Source organism: Aristolochia californica, unplaced genomic scaffold, assembly GCF_029961685.1.
Source record: "Aristolochia californica isolate CCGP_79_NKW_82.1479 unplaced genomic scaffold, dmAriCali1.0.hap1 SCAF_326, whole genome shotgun sequence".
Taxonomy (NCBI): Eukaryota; Viridiplantae; Streptophyta; class Magnoliopsida; order Piperales; family Aristolochiaceae; genus Aristolochia; species Aristolochia californica.
The window spans coordinates 1-12,500 of record NW_027182022.1 but is presented as its reverse complement, the minus strand read 5'-3'; the positions used below and the strand labels follow the sequence as shown (position 1 = coordinate 12,500).

At 38.1% G+C, this 12,500-nt stretch overlaps 1 protein-coding gene and 3 non-coding genes across 4 annotated transcripts; 2 read left to right on the top strand and 2 right to left on the bottom strand.

Moving 5' to 3' along the window:
• Positions 1-344: 344 nt before the first annotated feature.
• TRNAG-GCC (transfer RNA glycine (anticodon GCC)) lies at positions 345-415 on the top strand. The gene has a single exon. It is a non-coding gene; the product is annotated as a tRNA-Gly (tRNA).
• A 5,461-nt stretch (positions 416-5,876) lies between these two features.
• On the bottom strand, positions 5,877-7,989 carry LOC137961219 (uncharacterized; the record flags this gene model as incomplete). Its single annotated transcript, XM_068808360.1, is given in 2 exon segments — positions 5,877-7,932; positions 7,935-7,989. Coding segments are annotated over 2 exon segments (174 nt in total), but the record flags the coding sequence as incomplete, so codon positions are not given.
• A 1,399-nt stretch (positions 7,990-9,388) lies between these two features.
• Positions 9,389-9,475, top strand: TRNAS-GGA (transfer RNA serine (anticodon GGA)). Its single transcript has one exon. It is a non-coding gene; the product is annotated as a tRNA-Ser (tRNA).
• Positions 9,476-10,764: 1,289 nt separating this feature from the next.
• Positions 10,765-10,837, bottom strand: TRNAT-UGU (transfer RNA threonine (anticodon UGU)). Its single transcript has one exon. It is a non-coding gene; the product is annotated as a tRNA-Thr (tRNA).
• Between the last annotated feature and the right edge of the window lie 1,663 nt (positions 10,838-12,500).

Below are 12,500 nucleotides of genomic sequence, written 5' to 3'. Positions count from 1 at the left end.
TTCTAGTAGCTATCCTTAATTCTCTAATATCTTGAACCTCCTCGTACAAGAATAAAAAAGTGACCCCTCCCCCGAAGGAATTCGGACTGTGAGACACATTAAAATTCAATATGAGCCCCCCCCCCCTCAAAAAAAAAAGAAAGAAAAAGTTGGAGGGAGAGGGGTCACTTCTTGAATGAAAAATGAATAATCTAATGTTAAAATAAAATAATTGGAATCTAATATAATATATTATATAGCCCTGTACAAATATGATCCAGACACACATATATATATATATATATATATATATGATATATCATATATGTGTGAACATGATGATGTTCATATCAGAACGAAGAAATGCGGATATGGTCGAATGGTAAAATTTCTCTTTGCCAAGGAGAAGATGCGGGTTCGATTCCCGCTATCCGCCCATGGTAAAATAATCTAATATAATATGATAAATGATTCGGTATAGTTGACCACGATAGTGTAGTGGTTCTAACTTCCCTCTTCTTTCCTACTATCCCAAAACAATTAACGGAGTTACACCTAACGTCTAAAAATGTAGCGGAGACAGGATTTGAACCCGTGACTTCAAGGTTATGAGCCTTGCGAGCTACCAAACTGCTCTACCCCGCACGAAAGACCCGGGAACTAATGGACCAAGAAGGATTGCCCCTCTACCATAATAAATAGAATAGCCCATTTCTACAGAATGGTAAAGGGGCCCCTCTATGATCATAGATCATAGAGACCCATAGAAATATGAAGAAGGGGTATTTTTACCCTTACCAACTTGATCTCGTTGCCCCCGGCAACAAACATGCATGAACCCTTTCGCGAAGTATGTGCCCGGATAGCCCAAAGTCCCGATAGTTACCTCTGGGCCTTCCGGTCGAAAAGCAACGTCGATGAAGACGTATAGGTGCACTATTACGTGGCGGGGATTGCAATTTTCCATGAATTTGCCATTTGTCACTCAACGACGAAACTTTGCTTATTTCTTTTTTTAGGGATCGGCGAATCAAATGATATTTCTCTTTTAATTTCCGCCTTTTATTCTCCCTTTGAATCAAACTTTTCCTTGCCATAATTGTTCAGTTCCTATTTTATTATCAATGATACGGGTCGGATCCTAGATGTAGAAATATAAGAGGGTAGTGGTAGTCCCCCTTCTCCACCGAATCAAATGAGATTGTTCCCGATGGAGCACATTACAAGAAAAATGAATTAACCAAATTTGCCTGATGTAGAGGCAATCAAGAAGGCTGCGTAAGTGAATATATAACCTACAGAAAAGTGGGCTAATCCAACCAATCTTGCTTGCACAATGGAAAGAGCCACTGGTTTATCCCTCCATCGAATCAAATTAGCCAAAGGTGTGCGTTCATGAGCCCATGCTAAAGTTTCAATCAATTCCTGCCAATATCCACGCCAGGAAATTAAGAACATAAATCCAGTCGCCCAAACAAGATGTCCAAATAGGAACATCCATGCCCAGACCGATAAACTATTCGTACCAAAAGGGTTATATCCATTGATAAGTTGTGAAGAGTTTAACCATAGATAATCTCTTAACCATCCCATCAAATAAGTGGAGGATTCGTTAAATTGGGAAACGTTACCTTGCCATAATGTGATGTGCTTCCAATGCCAATAAAAAGTAACCCATCCTATGGTATTTAACATCCAGAAAACTGCCAAATAAAATGCGTCCCAAGCCGAAATATCACAAGTACCACCTCGTCCCGGGCCGTCGCAAGGAAAACTATAACCGAAATCCTTTTTATCTGGCATTAACTTGGAACCGCGCGCGTCTAAAGCACCTTTTACTAAAATCAATGTAGTTGTATGCAAACCTAGAGCAATCGCATGATGAACCAAGAAGTCTCCAGGACCTATTGTTAAGAATAGTGAATTACTATTCTCATTAACGGCATTCAACCAGCCAGGTAACCATATGCTTCGACCAGCATTAAATGCTGGGCCATTCGTTGAAGATAAGAGTACGTCGAACCCATATGAAGTCTTACCGTGAGCAGATTGTATCCATTGGGCAAATATAGGCTCAATCAAGATTTGTTTCTCCGGAGTACCAAAAGCGAGCATGACGTCGTTATGAACATAGAGTCCTAAAGTATGAAACCCCAGAAACAGGCTGGCCCAACTTAAATGAGATATGATAGCTTCTTTATGGTCTAACATTCTTGCCAATACATTATCCTCATTCTGTTCTGGATTGTAATCTCGAATGAAGAATATAGCTCCATGAGCAAAGGCTCCTGTCATGATGAACCCTGCGATGTATTGGTGATGAGTATATAACGCAGCTTGAGTAGTAAAGTCTTGTGCTATAAATGCGTAAGCGGGTAAAGAGTACATGTGTTGAGCTACCAAGGAGGTAATAACCCCTAAAGAGGCTAGGGCAAGACCCAATTGAAAATGAAGCGAATTATTGATTGTGTCATAAAGACCCTTATGTCCACGCCCCAATCGACCTCCCGGAGGAATATGTGCTTCTAAAAGATCTTTCATACTATGCCCAATACCGAAGTTAGTTCTATACATATGGCCAGCAACGAGAAAAATAAATGCAATAGCTAAATGATGATGGGCAATGTCGGTCAGCCATAAACTTTGTGTTTGTGGATGGAATCCCCCGAGAAGGGTTAGAATGGCAGTTCCCGCCCCTTCGTAGGTGCCGAATAAATGACTACTGGAATCGGGGTTCTGGGCATAAAGATTCCACTGACCTGTAAAAAGGGGGCCCAACCCCTGGGGATACGGTAATACATCTAAGAAATTATTCCATCTGACGTACTGCCCCCTTGATCCGGGAATAGCGACATGAACTAAATGCCCTGTCCAAGCCAAGGAACTTACTCCGAATAGTCCTGACAAATGATGATTGAGACGAGATTCGGCATTTTTAAACCACGAAACGCTTGGTTTCCACTTGGGCTGTAGATGTAACCAACCCGCTATTAAGGATATGGCAGAAAGAAATAATAGAAAAAGAGCTCCAGTATAAAGATCCTCATTGGTACGTAAGCCGATTGTATACCACCACTGATAAACACCGGAATAAGCGATATTCACTGGGCCGAGAGCACCCCCTCGAGTAAAAGCTTCTACCGCCGGTTGACCAAAATGAGGATCCCAAATTGCATGAGCAATTGGTCTTACATGTAAAGGGTCCTGTACCCATGACTCAAAATTTCCTTGCCAAGCTACATGAAACAGATTTCCGGAAGTCCACAGAAAGATTATTGCTAACTGCCCGAAGTGAGAAGCAAAAATGTTCTGATAAAGACGTCCCTCAGTAATATCATCATGACTCTCGAAATCATGTGCGGTAGCAATACCAAACCAAATACGACGAGTAGTGGGGTCCTGAGCTAAGCCTTGGCTAAACCTTGGAAATCTTAATGCCATAATGCCTTTCAAATCCTCCTAGCCATTATCCTAGTGCAATAATTCTTGCTAAGAAGAATGCCCATGTTGTGGCAATTCCGCCCAGAAGGTAATGGGTTACTCCTACAGCGCGTCCTTGTACAATGCTCAAGGCTCTAGGCTGAATAGCAGGAGCAACTTTTAATTTGTTATGAGCCCAAACGATGGATTCAATGAGTTCTTGCCAATAACCACGGCCGCTGAATAGAAACATTAAACTAAACGCCCAGACAAAATGAGCGCCTAGGAAAAAAAGGCCGTATGCGGATAATGAGGAACCATAAGACTGAATTACCTGAGATGCTTGTGCCCATAAGAAATCCCGGAGCCACCCATTAATAGTAGTGGAACTTTGCGCAAAGTTCCCCCCCGTGATATGAGTTACCACCCCTTGATCACTTATACTGCCCCAAACATCTGACTGCATTTTCCAACTGAAGTGGAATATCACTACCGAAATGGAATTGTACATCCAGAATAGGCCTAAGAAGACATGATCCCAGGCGGATACTTGGCATGTTCCCCCTCTTCCGGGGCCGTCACAAGGGAAACGAAACCCAAGATTTGCTTTATCAGGTATCAATCGTGAGCTACGAGCAAATAGAACACCTTTCAGTAATATCAATACAGTCACATGGATCGTAAATGCATGAATGTGATGTACCAAAAAATCTGCGGTTCCTAATGGAATAGGTAACAAAGCGACTTTGCCCCCTACAGCCACTAAATCACTACCCCCCCAAGTCAAGCTGGTGCTTGTTGTTGCACCAGGAGCTGTTGCACTAGGTGCTAAAGCATGGGTGTTTTGTACCCATTGAGCAAAGATGGGTTGTAATTGTATAGCGGTATCTGAAAACATATCTTGGGGACGCCCTAAAGCACTCATGGTATCATTATGAATATACAAACCAAAACTGTGAAAGCCTAGAAATATACATGCCCAGTTGAGATGTGATATGATTGCGGCGCGGTGCCTAAGTACACGATCTAATAGATCGTTGTATCGAGTAGTTGGATCATAGTCTCTTACCATAAAAATGGCTGCGTGTGCAGCAGCACCAACTATGAGAAACCCACCAATCCACATGTGATGTGTGAACAACGAAAGTTGTGTACCATAGTCAGTAGCTAAGTATGGATAGGGGGGGCATGGAATACATATGGTGAGCTACAACAATGGTTGAAGAGCCTAACATAGCTAAGTTAAGAGATAATTGAGCATGCCATGACGTTGTTAGGATCTCATAGAGACCTTTATGACCCTGACCTGTAAATGGACCTTTATGAGCCTCTAAAATATCTTTCAGACCGTGACCAATGCCCCAGTTAGTCCTATACATGTGACCAGCTATCAGGAAAAGAATTGCAATAGCTAAATGATGGTGTGCAATATCGGTCAGCCATAGACCCCCTGTTACTGGGTCTAATCCTCCCCGAAAAGTAAGAAATTCCGCGTATTTTGACCAATTCAAGGTGAAAAATGGGGTTGCTCCCTCAGCAAAACTTGGATAAAGTTGAGCCAAAAGATCCCGATTCAAGATAAATTCATGAGGAAGCGGTATCTCCTTAGGATCTACCCCGGCATCTAGAAATTGGTTAATCGGCAAAGATACATGTACTTGGTGTCCCGCCCAAGAAAGAGACCCCAGTCCTAGTAACCCCGCTAAGTGGTGATTTAACATGGATTCTACATCTTGGAACCAAGCCAATTTAGGAGCAGCTTTGTGATAATGGAACCAACCGGCAAAAAGCATTAACGCTGCAAATACCAATGCACCAATTGCGGTACAATAGAGTTGTAATTCGCTAGTTATTCCAGACGCTCTCCAAATCTGAAAAAATCCAGAGGTTATTTGTATTCCTCGGAAACCCCCGCCCACATCACCATTCAATATTTCTTGACCCACTATTGGCCAAACCACCTGGGCGCTGGGTCCAATGTGAGTAGGATCGCTTAGCCATGCTTCATAATTGGAAAAACGAGCACCGTGGAAATACATGCCACTCAGCCAAAGAAAGATGATGGAGAGTTGACCGAAATGAGCACTAAAGACTTTTCGAGAGATCTCCTCCAAATCACTCGTATGGCTATCGAAATCGTGAGCATCAGCATGTAGATTCCAGATCCAAGTGGTAGTATCAGGGCCCTTAGCTATTGTTCTTGAGAAATGACCGGGTTTGGCCCATTCCTCGAAAGAAGTTTTTACGGGATCCCTGTCTACCATAATCTTCACTTCTGGTTCCGGCGAACGAATAATCATTGAGTCCTCCTCTTTCCGGACAACACATACAAAGAGACCCGCCAACTGTCAGTAATTAGTGAACCTCTGAGAGATGGGTATTTATGATTAGTGATTAGTTCCTTTCTTTCCTATCTCCCATCTATTTATTTTCTTTAGTTATTTACTAGAGCAATTATGATATGGAAGTCAATCCGGGCAAGTGTTCGGATCTATTATGACATATCTGGGGGGCGCCCAACGGACCTTTATCTAATAATAAAGCCCCTTCCTCACATGGCATGGCGCAAAAACCATTTTTGGTGCAATCCAATGTATTCATATTTCAATGTATAAATGCCTAGATGAATCCACTTCAGTTTAGATCTTACATATATCTCACATGGAACGTATTTATTACTCTATTACAAATCAAAGAATCATTCATTAGTCATTAAAAAGAAAAAAGAGACATCCCGATATCCCTATTTAGTCAGTCGAGGATATAGCTTTATTAGCATAGAAAAAAGGAATGGAATGTATTCTGTACAGTATCTATATGGTTTATACTTCGGAAGTACCAGACGAAATAGAACGATCTTAGAAGGGATATAATGAAATTCCTTGATTGGCTCTTCCCAGAGGAACGATCCATTTTATTTGATTAATGGATCCAACATAACATGATAATTGAATTAAAAAAAAAAAGAGTGTTCTTATTCGAACCGCCCTGTGATCTTCAACCAATTATGGGCTTCAATATAATTACCTGGAGTAAGCGATATTGCTTGTTTCCAATATTCAGCAGCTTGATCAGACCAAGCCTCCGCAATTTCAGAATCCCCCTGTCGAATGGCCTGTTCTCCCCGGTCGGAATAGGTGGGTCATTTCCTTCCCTTAGAACCGTACTTGAGAGTTTCCTACCTCATACGGCTCCGCCGTCAAGTCTTTTGGTGTCCCATCTTAATCTACCATATCTATAATTGAATGAGATTTCTCGTAAATCTATCCCGGGTTAACCAGAAGAGGTTAATTACATGAGTTTCAAACTCTTTTTTTGATCAAAAATGCGTTTTATCTTTTCTCCCACCTTCAGAAAAATAAAGCATAGGTACCGTACCCCCTCTATCATTAGAATCTTCTGAAAGGTAACTATCTCGGTTTCATATAGGAATTGATATTGATATAGAATCTTTGAAAAAGACTTTCCTCCATAAGAAAGAAAGGACTTACTATCTTTGGGATCTGATGCTACACCGCTGCTCAATACCTTAGTAGATCGACTCTATTACATAAGTTGATTCCTCACTTTTATCTCATATCATAAGATATGATATGTTCTGTAAGCAGTTCTTATTGTATCGGCCCCAAAACCTCTCTAATTGATCTTTACGGCGCTTACCCTATCAATTAAATTAGATCCTTTATCCATGGAATCTAGTATATAGGCCATACCTATTTCTTCATATTTTGGCCTCTATGAAGTCTTTCTTTGCTACAGCTGATAAAAATCGTTGCTTTGGACGATGCATATGTAGAAAGCCTATTTTTTTTTTCTAGTATTGACTAGCGTATTTGATCTTTCTTTCCTTCTTTCTATAGTGGAGATAGTCGCACGTAATGACAGATCACGGCCATATTATTAAAAGCTTGTGGTAAGAATGGGTTTCGCTCTAGCGCCCGGAAATAATATTCCAAAGCCTTCGTATGTTCCCCGTTGCTTGTGTGGATAAGGCCTATGTTATAGAGTATATAACTTCGATCGTAGGGATCAATTTCTAGTCGCGTAGCTTCATAATAATTTTGTAAAGCTTCCGCATAATTTCCTTCGGATTGAGCTGACATCCGTTACGGTCGTTCATTCTATTCAAAGAATCTCCGTTTCAGAACCGTACGTGAGACTTTCATCTCATACGGCTCCTCCCTTCTCTTCTGTGCATAGTAATAAAGGGAATAACCCATGGAATCGGAATCAAAAAAGATTGAAATATTTTCATTATGAACTGATGGGGGCTAGTGTTTTTACAAGAAATCTCTAGCCAGCCTTCCTGTAGGAGGTCTTTTTCTTAACACCAAACGTGTTGATGCTAGATAGAAATGCTCACTCCAACAATTTCTTTGTCCTCAACGCCCTCTATTTGATTTGCAGGAATTAGTCACTTCAACGATCTTCGATGGTTATACGGGTATCCAAAGCACAAACGAGATGGATGTTTGTTGTCCCAACCATTCTTGTTAGTCCCGATCCCAATAAGGAAAAGGGGGTATAATATATAACAAAGTTTTCGTGTTGTTGATTCCTAGGTGTAGTGCTTCTTCCCCTATGCGCCGCCTATTGGTACTGGTGGAGTAGGATTAACCTGCAATACAGAACCTATAGGTGTAACCTTTCGCTCAATGCTAAAATCGATAATTGAAGCATCTGAGGTTGCATCAATCGGGGATACACGACAGAAGGAATTGTTCGATCTCTACTACCCCAAACTTCACCTTCACCAAGCGGAAGTTTATTTAAAGAATTTTTTTTTTGTGTCCTGAACCATGTCCCCTTCTCATAAGACTGAAAGAGGTCAAATCCAATATATAATAATATAATATAATAAGTAAATATAAATAAATAGAATTATATTATATAATTAGAATATATATAAATTTTAATATTAATAAATAAATAAAAAAAAAACGAATCAAATCACACCATCTCTGTAATAGGTAAATGCCTCTTTTTCTCCTGAAGTTATCGGAATTATTCGTAATAAGATATTGGCTACAATTGAGGAGGTCTTATCAAGAAAATTTCCACTTATCCGAGATCTAGGCATAGTTTACAACCCATTCCATAATTCTTCTCATTATCCTCTCCCTCGAGGGAAAATGCTCCCATAAACAAAGGAATTGTACAGTACGAAATCACATAAAAACAGAGTAATTGTAAAAAAAAAAAGACCCTCAAAATTGCCCCTTTTAAGACAGGGATAGATAGGAAATATTGGAATCAGATTGGATTTCAGTCCAATGTGGTATACCAATGAACAGAACTCTTACTCTTTATTTTATCGAAGTTAAGGAATCCAAGAAATTTTCCTACAAATTCTGATCTAACTCGAGGAGTTTTTTTTTTTTTTTATTATTACCCAAAGAGTCAAAAGAATCAAATAAGCATTCCATGATGAAAATAGAATAACCAACCCATCCATTTTGGGCGAATAGCGCGTATCCACAAACAAAACAATACAATGGAAATATTAAAATCATAGGGCGACCCATGAATTTATTTATAATAGATCCATGGGAATAATAGATCCATGGGATAGCTCATGAGAAGAGTTGTTGTTGATAAATCTGAAACTAGAAAGGAATTTTTTAATTCCTATGGACCTCTAAATATAACCATAGTATAAAATACTATAGTATAGTATAGAGTTTGTGGATTCGTCCCAATTCATTGGTTGTTTAATCCGGTATACGGTATAAATATCCGAATAAGATGGAGAGGGTCGTCGTCTTGACAAAGATGAATAGATAGTTTTTTTAATATTAAGTTAATATTAAATAAAAAAAAATGTGTTTTTATCCCTCGAGCCTCGAAGGAAGATCTTTGTTTGACGAAAAGTTTTCGATTTATAATAGATCGGTCGTACCTTTATTGTATTGCAATAAAAAATTCAATAAAATAATATGAATGACTCGCTATTCACCGGGTTTCCGGGCAATAATCCTAAGATTCTGTGGGAAAGGTGGCCGAGTGGTTCAAGGCGTAGCACTGGAACTGCTATGTAGGCTTTTGCTTACCGAGGGTTCGAATCCCTCTCTTTCCGTACCTTGACCTACACCTAATTTACCAACGTTACCAACCACAATGTATCAAATAACAATGGATACCATTATTCCAAGAGTAGGGCCTTTGCTTTCTAGTGATTCTCTATTGCCAATTACTGTGGTAGATAAAATATCGGATCGGAAAGGGTGGACAAGGAATGAGAATCTGACCGCGGATCCACTTGGGATACGAAAAGGATACGAAAATGGGGGAAAATCCGGATTAAATCCCTTAACTTAGTTCTATTTACTTTGTTTGGTGAAACAGGGTAGACAAAATTGTATTGTCCAAAGCTTAATTATTTTATTTTAATTAAGTTTAAGTCTGACGGGAATAATATTCCACGACTAGTAATTCATTGATTTTTAAGCCGATCCATTTACTATCTATTATTTGATTTACTATTCCTTTATATTGGAATGAGTCAAGAGTCAAATGTTTTGGCAATTCCTCGCGGGGGAGATGAATCCACATAATTTTGAATCAGAGCTCTGGATCTTTGTTCATCTCTCGTAGTAATAATATCTCGGGGTTTACACCGATAACTTGGGATATCTACTATACGACCATTAACTAAAATATGTCTATGGTTAACTAGTTGTCTAGCTCCAGGAATGGTCGAAGCCATACCCAATCGAAAAAGGATGTTATCCAAACGCATTTCAAGTAGTTGTAGTAAAACTTGACCTGTTGACCCTTTGGCTTTCCCAGCGATACGAACATATCTAAGCAATTGCCGCTCTGTCAGACCATAATGAAAACGCAATTTTTGTTTTTCTTCTAGACGAATACGATATTGAGATCTTTTCCCGGAACGCGGTTGGTTTCTAAGATCACTTCCGGATCTAGGTCTTTTACTAGTGAGTCCCGGTAAAGCCCCCCAGACGGCGTATTTTTTTGAAACGAGGCCCTCGGTAACGAGACATAAAGACTCCTTATTTTATTGAAATTGGATTTCACAGAATAAAAAAATTAAGACTGAACTAAACGATAAACGAAGCTTAAACTCGCTGAAATACTATAAAGAAGAATGAGATGAATTGTCTCAATAACCAGATTATTTTATATAGTTATATATAGGAAGTTAAGTATCCCTTTCTTGTTCTGTAGAGATCTAACAGCTTCAATCCATTTTTTATTCTTTTTTATTCATAGTTGGGAGTTCCCGTAACATACTATGTTGACCCGACATTTGGAGAAAATTGAAAAGTCTTTTCAATTTCTCTTGATCTCAAGGAGACATTATCAATATCAATATCATCATGGAAAAAATCGAATAAATGGAAAAGCCGGCTATCGGAATCGAACCGATGACCATCGCATTACAAATGCGATGCTCTAACCCCTGAGCTAAGCGGGCTCACATAACAGAAATAGTGCATAGGATTTCGGGAAACTACTGGGACTTAGCTATTAGTAATTAGCTATTTATTTATTTTTTTATTTTATTTATCTATTTATTTATCTATTATTAATATCTATTATTAATAATTAATATAATTATAATAAATAAATAAAGAGTAGTTTGTTTTTATTATTATTATAATTATTATTAATTATTATTATTATATATAATATATATATATATAAATACAATTATATAAATACAAATACAATTATATAAATACAATATCAATATTATATTAATAATACAATATTAATATTAAATAGAATATAATATTAATTATGACAACATTAATATTAATAATGTAATTATTAATATTAATGTTGTTATGTAATAATAAATAATAATATAATATTAATATATTATATTATTAATATTAATTAGATTATATTATGATTATGTAATATTAGTAATATTAATTACTTAATCTTAATAAAATAAACTAAAAAATAAAAATTAGCTTAGTTATATATTCTATATATAGTTATAGAAATTTAGAAATTCTATTTATTTACACTATAGGAATTCCTATAGTATAGGAGATCCTTCCTAAGGAAAGGATAAGATAAAGGAAAGGATAAGATAAAGATAAGGCTGCAGTCCAGAGCATAATGAGACATTCCTCTGGTTTCATTCGGAAAGGGAGGGGATAAGACGATAAAAAAAGAATGAATATCGACCGTTCCAGTATTCCAAATAGCGCTAAAAAAATAAGGGGTGTAAAGACATATATATATATGTGACGTGGGATATATCCATCCATATTGAATTGCGGATACATCAATGATAGAATCATTTCTGATTGGATCATATCAAATATGGGCCCGCCACTCCGATAGGGATGAAAGAAGCTGGTCAAGAAATATAATAGGGACACACCTCTTTGATATAGGAATAAGGGCCTGTATCTAATGAATTCAACGGCTCCAAGATAAATGAAAGAAAAGAAGGGGGGGTCACAATGTGATTTCTTTCTCATAAGGAAGAGGGAGGGGGATATGGCGAAATTGGTAGACGCTACGGACTTGATTGGATTGAGCCTTGGTATGGAAACCTACTAAGTGGTAACTTCCAAATTCAGAGAAACCCTGGAATTAAAAATGGGCAATCCTGAGCCAAATCCTGTTTTCAGAAAAAAAAAAGGATAGGTGCAGAGACTCAACGGAAGCTGTTCTAACGAATGGGTTGACTTTACTACATTGGTAGAAGAATCCTTCTATCGAAACTCCAGAGTGGGATGACCCTAGATATGTACGTATACGTACTGAAATATCAAAGATTAATCACGACCCGAATCCATATTTTTTTTTTCTAAAAATTTCAGAATAATAATTTCAGAAGCAGAAGGAAGAATCGAATAGTCAGTGATCAAATCGACTATCACACCAGAGTCTGATAGATCTTTTTAAGGATGTCTGATAGATCTTTTTAAGGATTGATTAATCGAGTGAGACGAGAATAAAGATAGAGTCCCATTCTACATGTCAATACTGACAACAATGAAATTTATAGTAAGAGGAAAATCCGTCGACTTTAGAAATCGTGAGGGTTCAAGTCCCTCTATCCCCAATAAAAGGCCTATTTGACTCCCTAAGCATTTATCCTCTTTTTTTTTTAT